This window comes from Pomacea canaliculata, linkage group LG5, assembly GCF_003073045.1.
Source record: "Pomacea canaliculata isolate SZHN2017 linkage group LG5, ASM307304v1, whole genome shotgun sequence".
Lineage (NCBI taxonomy): Eukaryota > Metazoa > Mollusca > Gastropoda > Architaenioglossa > Ampullariidae > Pomacea > Pomacea canaliculata.
This window is the reverse complement of record NC_037594.1, coordinates 11,856,425-11,871,380: the sequence shown is the minus strand read 5'-3', so window position 1 is coordinate 11,871,380 and position 14,956 is coordinate 11,856,425. Positions and strand designations below refer to the sequence as shown.

General features: G+C 37.7%; 2 protein-coding genes across 3 annotated transcripts in view; one reads left to right on the top strand and one right to left on the bottom strand.

The window, feature by feature from the left end:
• Positions 1–4,195, top strand: part of LOC112565189 (huntingtin-like) — a 32,477-nt gene extending 28,282 nt beyond the window's left edge. The window contains 1 exon segment of the mRNA XM_025240521.1: positions 148–4,195. The gene's annotated coding sequence lies outside the window, so the exon portion shown is untranslated.
• Positions 4,196–4,514: 319 nt separating this feature from the next.
• The window catches only part of LOC112565190 (tudor domain-containing protein 1-like), a 32,927-nt gene continuing 22,485 nt past the window's right edge, over positions 4,515–14,956 (bottom strand). For both annotated transcript variants that reach the window (XM_025240522.1, XM_025240523.1), the window contains exons 21-23: positions 14,391–14,495; positions 14,075–14,236; positions 4,515–13,418 (exon numbers count right to left, since the gene is read on the bottom strand). In XM_025240522.1, coding sequence (XP_025096307.1) covers positions 13,168–13,418; positions 14,075–14,236; positions 14,391–14,495 — 518 coding nt within the window. In that variant the 3' untranslated portion in view covers positions 4,515–13,167. The remainder of the gene's footprint in view (positions 13,419–14,074; positions 14,237–14,390; positions 14,496–14,956) is intronic.

The following is a 14,956-nucleotide window of genomic DNA, read 5'->3' as shown; positions in this document are numbered from 1 at the left end:
CTCTTTCCTGGTCAAAATCAATTTGGAATAGCATGCAGCTATTTTTAAAATATCATATCCTGAAAAACACATTGACATGATAAAGCAACTTTATATTGTTTAGTGGAGGAAAACCTGATGCACTCAGCCCTTTTCTTCGGTTTGCAGATAGATGGAAGACAACCATCCCTTATGTCACCCAAGACAGCCGAAATGTTTGTGCACATTAACAGCACAGATTTTCCTATTATTACTTTTTAAAATATTTTTGTCATGCATCTTGTCCTTAGTGGCAGATTACAGTAGTTCCCAGAAGAAGTATCTGCACCAAGTCAATAATTGATTTTTTTGCACATTGGAATGAGGATTTGCAATGACTGCATTATGCAGGTCAGAAAACTTACTTAAGTGTACTTTTGGGTGGGGGCAACTGTGACATGTTGTGGTTAGCAAGATTTCATTTGTCTTATGATGCTTCAGAAATCCATGCAGTTTGACAGACTGAGTTCATGTCGTCATTGCCAAAACTGCAGAACAAATTTGGAATATGACTTTGTGGTAATCTCTGATCATCATTAGATGTGATGAATTATCTATATTACCTTAATATAATGATGCTATAGATGTGATAATTATTGTAACTGTGCAATGTGTGGGTCCAGGAGTGGATGAAACAAGTTGAAAAGAAGAAAATGAGAGAAAAGTCCTTTTAGTATGTTTGGCTCTGCTATACAGAAACCTGCCTCTAAAGATTCAGTAGGGTTTCTGCATGAGCATAGCTGTCAATAGGGTCTTCTGTACAGGTGCACTTGTCAGAGGCCAGGGCTTGTAATCAGTGCTTATCGAAATGTATTCAGACAAAAGTTTGTCTTGCAGCTATGTAGAGTCTTTTTGCTTGAAAACATGGGTGGGACTCTTAGTAAAATAATATTTATGTCTATGGCCGACCTAGGGATTTGACAAAAGGTTAAAGAGGGAGAAAAAGGTCATCCAGATAAGGGAAATAGTTACTTGTGCAATGTAGCAAGATTAAACCACAAATGACTGGATGCAAAATAGTTTCCTCATTGACAGCATGTGCATTGGCTCTAACAAATCACCGCATAGCTTGGACACTGGCTTTTTGGAAGCATTATATCTGAGCCAGGACAGTAATTTTTGTGTAGCTGGTCTACATGGTCTGGTGACTGATTGGGTTATTGATCACTAATTCTAAAATGAATACTTGTTTTAGCTGTATGGCTCCTTGGGGGTTAGGACTCCCTCCACATGAGGTATCTAGCTAGATTGGGTCTCTATTAAAATAAAATAATGTGTTGGGTGGTAAGCGTAAGTGGCTTAGATGTGTGTTTTTTTTATCCCTGTCTCTGATGAGAAGGCAAGGACAAGCCTTGTGAATTGTGAGTGAAGATGTGAGCGTCCAGATGATTATGTTTGTGTGAATAAGTATCGTCAGTGCCATAGAATGCAGACAACTTTGTTAATCCTTTATGTCCAACACCTCTTTTATGCCTCTATTCTTTTAATTAGAATCTATTTTTAAGTGAATTTCTTACTGTCTGCTCCCATGAATCTACAGTCTGGTTTGATAGAAAAAAGGAAAGCTAGTTGTCAGCCACAGGAGTTACACAGAAAAGAGGCAGGATTCATGACCCAGGATTCTTTTAATGCCTTAGCATATCTGGAGCCATTAACTGTAGCACTTTTTTGATGTTTCCTGTGAGGGTTTCTGCAATCCAGTCCACCAACTTCATTGCTGATAATTTACCTCCCATAGTGTCTAAACCAAGAGGTGCACTGGTTTAGTGGTGTAGCACAGCAGACTTCCCCTATTCGGGCAGCGGTTGGGACTGGGTCTCAGGTTGGGGGAGGGTAAAACAGCAAGAAGGAAAGACACCTCACCCCTTAACTAAAAAAAAAAAAAATGGTTAGGAGATTACCTTTACTTTTAAATTACATTGGCTGTAAAGAAAGAGAAGCTAGAAATTTGAGAAAGCACTTTTTGTGACTTGTGCACCTTTATCAAGATTTGGACTTTTTTTTAGCATTCTTTTATGTGAACTCAACCTCTCATTAGTCTGATGCTGTTTTGTAGGTGTTTTGGTTGCTGTTACCGGACGTCTTTGCAATCACATTATATCTATGGCTTTATTGGTAATGCATTATCTGCATAGTCTGGACACTGCTTTATAACTTCCGAAAACAAGAGAGTTTTTTTCCCTTTACGTTCTGAATGCTTCATAACTATATCCCCTCGTGGTCATAAGGCTATAAGACCCATACCATTACACCAGGGGTGGGAAATGTCCAGTCTGGGAAATCATTTGGTCTGGCCCTCCCAAGCAACCACAGGAGGGCCTCAATATTCAATATAGATTTTTTTTTTCACAGCAACATAAATTTATATTAAGTGAATCATAATGATGATGTACATTTTGAAATAATGAAATATGCCGATGTGGTACTGGAAAAAACAGTTCCAGCCATCACTTTATGGGCGAGGTAACTGTTTGATGAAATATAACAGGCTAAGTTTTAAGTTGATGATTTGTATGGCCCTTAAATGATGCTATAAACATCGAATTGGCCCATGACAGAAAAAAAGGTTCCCATCCCTGCATTACACCCATCCTTATTTTTCAGTGTTCTTCAGTACGGCTTGTGACAGCGTTTTGAATATTTACATTCCATTTGGCGACAAGAGACGTTTTGGTGCATGCATTTATGTATGTGTTTAGTTCCCGCCCACTCACTTCTCAAGGATACCAAAAAATGGGAATTAAAGTTGTCATTGCGAATGTTTAAGAGCATGTCAGTGGTTTAGAGGAAGCTGACGGGGAAACAGGGAAGACAACACACTAAAGAGGAGTGGCTTCAGCCAAGCAGACAACCCTTTCTTCTCACTCCTGTGGTAATTCCACCTCAGCTTTTTATAAGAAACTAAAACTTAGATGAACTTTCATGGACTTATTGCCACATTCTTCTATCTCTGCCATTATCTGAAGAAGTTTAAAGCATATACTTGTATGCACTCGCATGTGATGGTGTTCACAGGCATTTGGTCTCCTTGGAATCTGAAAAATTTGCATTTTAGTATTTTATTTTTAGTCTAACAAATGCATCAGGTTCTGTCCAACTAAACAGGGATGGGAATTGAGCACAGGAGATGTTAAAAGCCTTTAGCAAGAGGGAAAGTATTTGCACACAACTGAGGTGATTGCAGCACACTGTTTGCATGTATTTGTCCATGTGACCTGCTTGATGTACAGTGTCATAGCATCCAGGATGACATTATTTGTTTGAAGTACTAAATTATTTAAGTCCTACTATATATATTTTTTTCATTCATGCCGCTTTCATGAAATGGCTGTAAATGTCGATGCATGTACATAAAAATTATTTTTTACAGCTTACAATGCACGTACAGTATTTTTCTTTTTTGAGATTCACATTGTCATTAATAGATTGAAAAGCAGCCTTAATGGGACCATACATATTATAACTACTTTTTTCTCTCCAATGTTCTTATTATAGTTATGTGTTCTTGGTTAAGAAGTTGGCAGTGTATGCTTCTGCTGCAGACTTTTGGTATAGAAAGTCTAAATACGGTCTAGAATCCTTCTAGATGAAAGATTACAAGCTGCACAGTTATCAGATACTGTTTTCTGTGGGTTTAGCAACAGAACAATTGTAATTAAATTAATAATAGAGGGAAACTAGTAGTGTTGGGAATTTTGTGAAATAAAAGTCAAAGATTAGCCAAATTGGATATCAGTTTACTTAGTCTCTATATATCCTTGATTTTCCAACTTTCCATCTGTACTATGGTTTCTATGTTTTGGTGATAAATGTTTCCTCTGTTTACTAAATTTAGCACATAAGAGAAAACCCAATCTTGTAATATAATAATCAGCCTGTGAAAGCTTTCAGTTTGTAACATGTATTCTTTCATGAGTTGTGTTCATATCATTTAGAGGTATTCTGCCTCTTTACACAAGGAAGGCGTGTACAATATCTCATGGCCCAAATGCTGGCTGCCCAATAAGGAAAGATTTAAGTTCATAATATTTTTTCTTAAATTCTGATGGCTAATTTTGTTAAAAATGCAGATGTACCAAGGACAATTAAGTGTTGGTTTCATGACTCTTTGTTATGATAAAAAATGTTGCCATTTATGCCACATTTCTTTTGCAAATAAAACTCCAAAGAGTTTACCCTATAATGTTTCCCCTTTCACTTGTTCATCACCGAAGTGCCACTGTCTTTTTTCAACTGTAACAATCATGTCTCATTGAAAAATGAAGGAACATAGTTTTTGTAATCCATTATTTGAGGAAGACAGGCAGTCATGAAGGTTCTTTTAACACATCCACACCTATACAGAAAATTGTTAAGGGTGTGGTGAGTGCACATGCAAATGCCATTTTATAGTTGCAGCATTCAAACACCTCTCAATCCAAACTGTTACTATGGAAAACTTGGTTACATGCATTCTATCATGTGGATCAGTTTGATCATCAATTACACATCACCAATCAAGTTCCACCTATGCAGGTCTTTTAATACTTTCAAACAACCAAAAAATATGCACAATTTCAAAGGATGAATTAAAAAATAAGTGTCAAGCTCAAATATAATCTCAATACTTGTTCTGGCCAAGTCTAAGCCAATATTGATGATAATGAAAACCATAATGATAGCATGATAAAGCTGTGGTGAATAAGACAAAGCTTCCCCTAGACTTGCTTTTCAAAGTAATTTTTAATGGGTTTAGAAAATCTCAAAAAGGGACTTTACATCCTAAAAAGCCCCAGATAAAACAGTTGCAGATTACTTGAGGTTTACTTAGGAGATAAAGAATCTTAACAGGCTTAGAAGTATCACTCAACATTAATCAGCAATAAAAACATCTCAGAACATCAATATTTAACATCAACTTTTGCTACAACCTTAATGTTTTTCAGCATCAGACAAAATAAAATGAACCCTCAATGTACTTGATGACTGAATGAGGGTATTTCACAATGAAATAAACATATTGAAGTTGGGAAAAAACTTCGTGCATTAGTTATGTGAAAACTACAACCACGAAGGTTGAAATCAATGCAAACAGTACAATATGCTGTTTCCATTTTCTGAGCCATCAAAGCTAGGCAACAAAACTTCCCAAGAAACAGTGAACTTAATACAGGAACATCACCTACGTCATAAAATTACTAGGGTGCAGCAGATATTTGTTTTTTAGCTTTCGTTACGCCCTTCTTGAATCACCTGGACAGAAATACATTCACTATAGCCAAAACATGATTTACACAACAGAGGTCAGATGCTCAGTCTCCGTTGCAGTGAACAAAGTAGCCTGATAGGCTAAACTTATTTGTGTATTGTCAGCCATCAAGTTGAGGAATATGTTAAAAGAAAAATCAAAGCGATCCACATTTGCCACAATTTCAGCAAATCTGATGCTTGATGCAACAAGATACTTTAGACTGAAACAGCTTTGTTTTCTTTTCATTCCTGAAAATAAAAATCCTCCAAAATGTATAGCGATTCCACCTCTTCACAATGCCAATAGACCAAGTCTCAAGGAAATCCTGCAAACACTGTTTCCCACCATGCACTTGGATTTTCTATGCGGAAGTAAATCAATGGGGTAAAAAGCACCAGAGAAATTTCATCAATGCACCTTTTTTTTTTCAAAGTTTCATGGCCATACAAACTCTTCACAAAAAGCATCTCAAAGCAATGGTGCAAAAAACTGGAGAGAGGCTAAATGTGAGAAAAGCCAACGGTTACCTGGTGTTGATCCTCAAGGTGTTCACCAGTTGCAAAACGATATCTTAGGACAAATGGATTGACATCTAAGACTCTGACCTTGTGTTACTAAAGAAAATATCTCTGTAACCACATTGGAGCCTCCCGTGTGTGGATGCATCACAGTTCATGCTGAATAAGTCATTGGCAACTTTGCACACACAAAACCTGGAGTGAAGCAGCGCAATTACATAGGCTATAGATTTCCAACTCCACTCCCCTTGCCAAGACCATCCATCTATGTATTTCAATAGTGTGGGAAAATTGTTAACAAATTGTTGGTCACAAGAATTAGTGTGCTAGGCAACACGTTTCATTCATCAACAAAATGAGCCAGTAGATCTTATTTTACTGATTCTTAGTGTATTAAGGGCTGTACACATGCATTTATACAACAATTTTATAGACAAAAATATGAATGCTGCTTGAAAATGCTTTTTCTTTTTTCCCAATGAAAAAAGGTGGCAGGAAATAGTCATCCCAGAATGCATTTGTCTTTCTTAATCACAAGCATGGATGTGTGTGAAAAGGGAGAGGGGGTGTCCGCCACTGCTTTTTTTTTGTGTTGATGCATTTTTTTTTAAGAGCTGATCATTAAAACTGTTTAGGAACCCCATCACCTCTTAAAAGCCATGGGGGACCTTGCATAATATTGCAACTGTTGGTTGTTTGCATTCATTTAGATATATCAAATCGATGATTTTAAACTATACTAAAGCCAAATTTTAGCCAAGGCAGCAGTTAATTGTAAATATGCAGAAAGATGGCTAATAAACGGTGAAAAACCACTCATGATGAGTAGTGCTAAGTACATGTTGCAGTGCAAACAAGTGATTCAAAGTGTTCACCGTTAACTGAGCATCATAACTGCTGGCCTCCCAAACTGCTCATACAGAGCAGATGTGATGTGAAATACATCAAAAACTTGTACAACTCATTTCCAAGACAAATTCTGGCTTGCATCAGATACAGGGGCTATTTGACAAAATAATGAACCCAGTAAAATCCCTTTCTAATAATTTACACTAAATTTTTTGTTTAATTACTGGCACTGCCATCTGCAGATATGTTGAATCTTCAAGAGTGGCACCATTTGTATGTCACTAAGTACCATATACAGTAGAACTTATGTAAGTTGACCTTCCTTATGTTGAAATTCCCTAACTGAAATTTTTAACACCAAGTGGTTGGTTTCCCATCAAATCAATGCATATTTAACTTCTGTAGCTTGAATCGGCTTTGCCAATAACTTTCACAACTCGAATAATTTTAAGCCAGTCAGCATGTTAAAATCATTTGAAAATACACTGGAAAGTGTAAAATCGTGTACTCCTCCCCATCGACCCTGTGCTCCGTTTCTGTATAGGAAACACGTGTGCAATAAGCACGCCTCCGCATGGTGCCAGTGTCTTTAAAAGAATGACAAGAAATGAACATTTGGTTAAAATTAAACATCCACAGGGAAAAAAATTTTGTTTTCAACGAACTTCCTTAATTCGATTCTTTTTATCGGTCCCTTGAAGCTTTGAGTTACAGAAATTCGACTATGTCTTCAGTCAATTATTGAGATTTACAATTAATCAACATGCACGTCTTCTTAACACACATCACATCCTAACAGATGCCTTTCAGAAAGTTGATAATCATCGTTAACAATCAAGACTTCCCTCTACTAAAGTACCATGTGGCAGCAGACGAGTATAGTTGCAGTTTTCGAAATGGTACAAAGATCTCCCTCTTGCTAACTAGCTGCAGATGTTCGATACCAGTAGGTAAAATCCATCACTGGTCACTGGGGAGGTTGAGGATAGACACAGCTGATAAGGCCCCATCCAGTCTACTCTTTCACATTTGTAATCAGTTCTATTTCACCACCGTGGCGTCAACCATCGTCTAAAGCACATTAAAAGATAACTCTTCATGGTGGGTCACATAACCAATCTAGATCCGTTTACACTGCATAACTGTTGCAAGGTGGGGTTCGTGGTGTTTTAAGTGTCGTCATGCTTCATTTAAAGTAGTTAGATTTATGCTCTCTTACGAGATGTGGAGCATCCTCCTTAGGCACTTGTTCTTGAATCCCTAAATTATTCCCTCCACATCAGCAAACAGACATTTCAAATCCATAAAGCAGACACTTCTAAAGATTGGATTTTGTAGTAAACCTGATGTTATGGCTGAACCAGACTGTCCAACCTAGCCACTGTTGCTGTTACAGTCGTAATGCAGCTTTGTCATGGAGCAACAGCTTTGAAAAGATGATTCTCCGAGTACTTAAAGCTAATAACATCTTTGAGCTGCATTTCAAAATGAAGAATGAAACAGGATCTGCTGAGATAAAGTGGGCTGGCAAAACTACATGGAGATGTCACCTACTTGACCAGGGAAAGTGTAAAAGATCCTAGAAAAACCAATATGATTTGAGGGCTAAAGGAATAGAAATTAGTTCATCAACCATTCGAAGGCACCTCAAGGAGGTAGGTAAAAAATCCTATAGACCAGTAATAAAGCAACTCCCGACGAAAGCCCTACAAATGGAGACTAAACTACAAGTACTAGATTCTGGAAGACTAGAGATTGGTTTTCATTTCTTCGTTAATGAAGCAGCATAGTCACAATGTTTGGTCACCTGGTGAAAAGATGCAGAATGCCCACATCGACCAACGTGTGAAACACCCACAAAAGATGTTTTAGCTATTATGGCATTGGTTTCTTACACACAGTCAATGGCATGACGCACTGAAAGCAATATATTGAGCTGCTTGGCAGAAGACTTGTTCCAGACCTTTACACATTATTCCCTGACTGATCTAGCATTTTCCAGTATTATCTGCCCCCATGTCATACTGCAAAAGAAGTCAATAATTTTTTCAAGGATAACCAAATAAAATCACAGCAACGGCCTGAAAACTCTTCTGATCCTAACCACATTAAGAAACTGTCTATGTGCAAGCAACGCTTGCGTGGACTGCACTACCAAGGAAAAGTCGATTCAGGCCTTCATAAAAGTGTGGTACAAAGTATATCCAGCAAGACTGCTCAAAATTGGTGGATTCAGTGCCAAATTGCATCAAATCACTGCTTAAGAATCGAGCAGGTCATATCATGTACCAATTGGAGTGTATTGACATTATTCTTACAAAAAAACTTGCACCGATTTTTGTTATTTTTCAGATTTGTTTCAGTTTGCACAAGTATGCATACAATTTGATAGCTGGTGCAAAATATTCACCAGGGTATTTTTCCATCTCATCCATGGTAAGACTGGTCAATCAGTATGACATGCCTTGATCTATGACAACTTTGTGGGGTATCTTAATGTGAGCACGCATAACGTGCAATTCACTTGTGTATGTTGTAGATTTGTGTCTGGTATGTGCTAATGATTTAGTCTATACATGATTTATGTAATGCGCTCTGAGCAAATTTTTGAAAAGTCGTTATTATTAACATGTTGCAATGTTGTTATAAAATTTTTTGTAAATTGTACCTGTGCCTATATATATAGCTTTTCAGTATGCCATGCATAATACATTTTCTTACTTTATTATACAAGTTTAATTGCAAGGTTATCATTACTAATGCCCATGAAATTGCTTGAAATAAGCCATCTTAGAATTTTCAATATGCTTCACAGGCACAGGTACTTCAGAGAAAGCAGTTCTGCTGATCAAAACATCGCCAGCAGAATTAAAAAAAGTGACAGGTGACATGATGAATGAAAGAAATGAAGGATGCACGGAATTGTAGTGAGCATGTATTGTGCCGGCAAAATGGGTTGCACGGGCCGGTTGAATGTGAGCTAGTTTTTGCGAGAGAATGTTCTAGAGGAGTTAGGAATAAGAATTTATAGCGAGCAGTCGCCAACCTACGGGGGCCTTTATTGCAAAGAGAAACTGGAAGTGCCGAGACACTCTAAGTGGAAGAAAGATGGGGCTGGACTACACACCGAATCGGCCATTATCAAGATAGCAGAAACGAGAGCTCTGTTCAAGAGGAAGCGTCTACGTTAGCTACAGCACCGTCAACCCTAGAGCCGACGTGAGAACCTAGGATGCCCGTCCCCCAGAGGAGGCACCTGACTGAGAGACTTTTACGGGGAGCCACGAGAGTTGCACTGTTTCCCCCAGGGGAGGTGTCCATCTCCAGTGGACATAACCAAACACTGACCCAAGAGTCAGTGCTCAGCCACGACTTGCGAAAGTTTGCATCGCACCGACCTTTTCAAGACGACTTCAGTGAAAGATTCAATTTATGTGGAAGCAATGTTGTCTGCGATTTTATTACAAGAACGCCAAATCTCAGACCGTGAGTAAAAGACTGTGGGTTTATGGCGACTGCCGCTGACTTTATATAGGAAGAAATTGATATTTTTTTTACATTCAGTTAGAGATAGTATGTGCAGTGGAGGGTGAATGAGGGACTTTTCTTTAAGAAGAACGTTTAGTGTGTTGGATAATAGTTTTATTAAATTTTTGACAGCCTGTGTAGAGGCAGATTTAGTGTTGTCTTTGTCTAAGAATGTGCAAATGTCACAGCTGAATGAGTGAGTGCGTGTAGAGGTGTACAAGTTCAGTTTGTGTGTGACACAAGCTCACAACCTGTTGGCCACAAGGGCCATGAATGTCATGGCTAGGGCACAGCACACACAAAACAGAGCATTTACCTCTGCCTGCTTTCTATCACCTCCTATGATGTTAGATCCCAATCTTGGAGTATGGGGAAGTTTTCAGGTGAGTGAGCTTTGAACCAATGAACTTCTGTTCTGAAATCGCCATGCTGCAGTGCCTTCCCACTCCTGGGAACTACGATGACAGTAGTCAACCATGGCCTTATAAAATGTTAGTTTGTAATTTGGTTATTGCATGCTCAGTGCAGCAATGACAACTTATTTCTTCCACAAATATGGAAACTTTTTTAGTGTCATCAAACAAACCACTTCTTAGTTTTTGATGCTGCCATATAGTAAGGATAGAGATAGCTTTCCATTTCTTATAGTCTCTGAAGAAAGTTACTTCAAAATAGTTTTTTGTACACTTATTTTTAATTTTGTATTGAGCATGAGAAATATTTACCAATGCAATTTTTTAGTTTCTGTTATGTTTAGAACAGGTGATTTAGGTTATGAAAACTGGTGAAATGGACAATTTCTTTGGGTGGGGGGGGAACTTAGGAAAATGAAAAGGCCTACACTGTGAAGAAATATCTGCCTGATGTTCCTCTTTCCATAACATTGTTCCAATATGAAACACTGTTCTCAGCATGCCTGACTCCTGGTTTAAAAAAGGCTGAACCCACCTTCGTGCTTTGTTACCCTGTATGCAAAGTCAAAATCTAGTGAACTTGGCAGGAAAGACTTCCACCAGAAGCATTTTCACAAAGTCGAGACCCTTAAAACTTTAAACAGGAAAGGAACAATGAAGATTAAATTAACTCTGCAACAATTTCAAAAAGACACACCCAAGATTTCCTTCCTCAAGGCAGTAGATGAGGACTAACTGCTCAGTGCAGTAACCTGCAACAGCAATCTATTTCTTCCACAAATATGGAAACTGTTTAAGTGTCATCAAAATATGAACCTTTTTTTTTTTACATCTGATGCTGCAAGCACACAGACAATGTAACTGTTTCAAAGATAATGCTGGTTACTGCGGCAACAAAATGAAATGTCGGTCATCAGCCAGACATTGGAACCGTTTCAAAAATAATACCTGCCTTGATTTTGGCAAGAAACCATGTTCATACAGGAAGCATTTTTCCAAGCAATGTATCCCATCCAGAATGGAAACCAGCTAACCGAGGTAAGGTCCATTAATCTCCATCCAAAGCACCCTCTGCACACCACCCTTCTGCATCCAAAGAGCACCTTCAGCCCAATTTACCTCATGTCGGTGCAGAGGACCTTCAGCTAGATTGACATCTCAGTGCAGAAGTGTTTTACGCTCCTTTATTCCAGTAGCACACGGGTTTTTTAACTTACAAGGCTAACATACCAATTTGTGTTGTATAAAATTTGTATAGGTGTACATGTGTAGATGTACACACAGGTATGGACTGCATGGAGTGGACACGAGACTGACATTGTATTGAATTCTGAAGGCATATTACTTTTGCAAAGATAAATAAAGTATTGGTGTTAATTGCAGAAGCCAAGAGAATTAAAGACCCAAAATATTGGAGACTGCAAAAGAATGTGTACAGATTTAAGCAATTTAATCTGTTGCCTTAGATAAAGATAATGGTATTTTAAACAGACTGTTAGTACTTTTCCACTCTAGATGCAACATTGAAATGTAGAAAGCTAAACAGTGTATTTTATGAATTTTAGTGATGACTTTGTAATTTTATAGATTTTTGTGACTCATTAATAAAAGAGTACAAAATTCACCTTGGCCATTGCAGTGGTAAGTCTAAAAATTTTGCATCTTGAAAATGCATGGCTCATTAACCATTTTTTACTTTTGCTTTTTCTCACTGTTAACGATCAAGTTACAGGAACAAATCTCCAGACAGACATTTTCTGTTCAGTACAACTTGTTTTCAATACTCTTTGTCCAACAGTTCCACCAGTTCTCATTTTAAGGTGTCTCAAGCCCTAGTTAGAAGTAGCAGGTGCTATGTGGAATATAGATTATTGGTCATTTTATTTTACATTTGATATTAGTACCATAGATAAGCGCTGTATGCACTATTTCATGACCACATCAAAGAGATAGTTTCTCAACAATTCCATCACAGACCAATGACATCACTTCCTCGTGTGGCCAGGAGATTAGGGTTATTTCTACAAGGGCGAATCATACAATTCAATCTGGATCCTATTCCCTCATATGATCTTTTGTACATGTAACATACTATTATTAACAATAATGCAAATGTTACACACACTTTGAAGCTTTTTCTAATGTTCCCAGCTACTGCCATTAAAAGTTTTTGGTTATAAATGAAGCTTTAACTGCAGATTACAAGCATGCTCTGTAACATAATATTTAAGATAGTAAACTTATATCATTCCAACAAAACTTTAAACTACAAGCTATTTCAGCTGTGGTCTAACAAATTCTTGCCTCAAATAAGTTTTAAAAGAAGTCTTGTGACATTACCAATTACATGTGTAAAAAAAAAAAAAATTGATAAAAACTGCTGATGCTTTGTATGACAGGTTTGATACTTTTGAAACTTCTACATGACTAGTCCAGCTGAAAAGTAGCTGGAGGGCTTTTAGATGGCAACAGTTTGCATGTTGCAGCAGCAAAGCATGCTCCTAGACAATGCCACAGAGTAGTTTACAATGCTTTTGCAGAACTGCCCCATACCAGTTTACTTGCTGTCAGAGGAGGCTGTGGGGCCGCAGAAAGTGTACATTCTCTATCTTTATTTCTTGCATTTGGCCAACCTGGCCTGCATTTCTTCAATTTTACGCTTCAGAAAATCACTCTCCTTCTCAGCAATTCCTTGTCGCAGAAATGTGTCTGCCAAGTCGTCTTGGTTGTAGACAACTGTAACATGGTAGATATTGTTGACGATTTCTTGCACACTAATGGTAATGGTAAGATGTCCTAGTTCCATAGACTTCAACATTTTGCAAGCCACTGGAGCCCATGCTCCCCCAACTGGCATAACACCTGTTAAAATAATAAAATAATTATAAAATGTGACTGATAATATGATAAAAACAAACATAATTTTTTTAAATCATGTTTTAATTACGTTTGTCACCACATACCAATGATGCCAAGTACAGCCCCTTCAACTGGCGAAAATGTTAATTTTTAGCCATTTTGAGATTATGGCATATTATGAATGTTCAACGTCTTTTATCCACTCTGCAGATGGTTTTACATAAAAACAGGGTTCTTTTTAGATCTAAATTTTTTAAATTTTAACACAGATTTTTTTTAATTTCACAAATAAAATAACTAATTTCATTTTTCAAAATCCCCCTCATGCGATTGTAGATCTTTCTTTTAGGTACCAATTTCAAAACTAATTTTGCATCTACCCACAAAATTGACAAAGTTATAAGCCTTTGAAATGGTTGTTTAGGCGCCATTTTGGATTGTTTATAGATGATATAAATATATCCTGTGAAACATAAATTTTGTAAATTTGTTTCAGACATATATTTATACATTAATTATTAAATATTTTAATGCACATTTTTTATGAAGAGAACCTGAATATTTTCAAATATTAGATAAGATCTCCTCATTTGGCTTGAGTGGTCTGGGGAACATCATTCAATCACAAGTAGAAAATCAAAGTCAAAAATCATGGTTACCATATAATGCACACTTGAATGTGGACAAAGGAATGCCATGAAAACTCTCTGGCAAAGCTCGCAGATTTTCTAGGCCAATGTCACTCTCGTTGCCCCAGTCAATGAACTGAACACGGCAAAGACTTTCGTTCAAGATTTGTTTTACCACACATCTGTTCCACTCTGAAAAAGATGCCATTCATGGAGCAAATTATACCCCATGAAAATGTTCTTTGTGAGCTTTATGTGTTTTACTTAACATGGAAACATATTTACAAGTCTAAAAAAGGTAAGACTATTTCTGTCAGGCAAGATGTTTTAAAATTCTGTGCCTTACCTCCATCAAACTTGCCACACAGCAGATCACCAACCTCAGGTAAAGTAGCGACAGGGGCTTTTGCATCGACCTGTGCCAAGGCCTGTGTTAAATTCCCACGTACATCTGCAACCATTTTAAAAAACCAGCAAAGCTTTGTTAATCCCTTAAGCACATGTAGATAAATGCACATGGTGTGAAATATGTCTGTCAGACATGAATGACTCAACATGCAATTCTAAAATATTGCTGGTGTTAGCAATTTAAATACAGAGAAAATGTTCTTAACTTTTCACTGCAGTGTTCATAATCATTCGTGGTTGGGCATGGGGCTAGTAACCCCACCCTGTAAAAAAACTAAATGCTACAGAAACCGCAAGCACGATAACTGTACATCTGGAGCCTGGACAGGAAGATCCCTCTTAGGAGGGGCTTATGACGCGTGCTGGTGAAAGCCCTCGGGGACAGACGTGGAGGAGATCAGTCCACAGAGAGGCAGAGACAGCTGGCATGACATGGTCCCAACTGGAAAGGGATGCCCAGAACCGGGTCCGATGGCGGGGGTGAATAGGAAGAAGAAGTGTCTA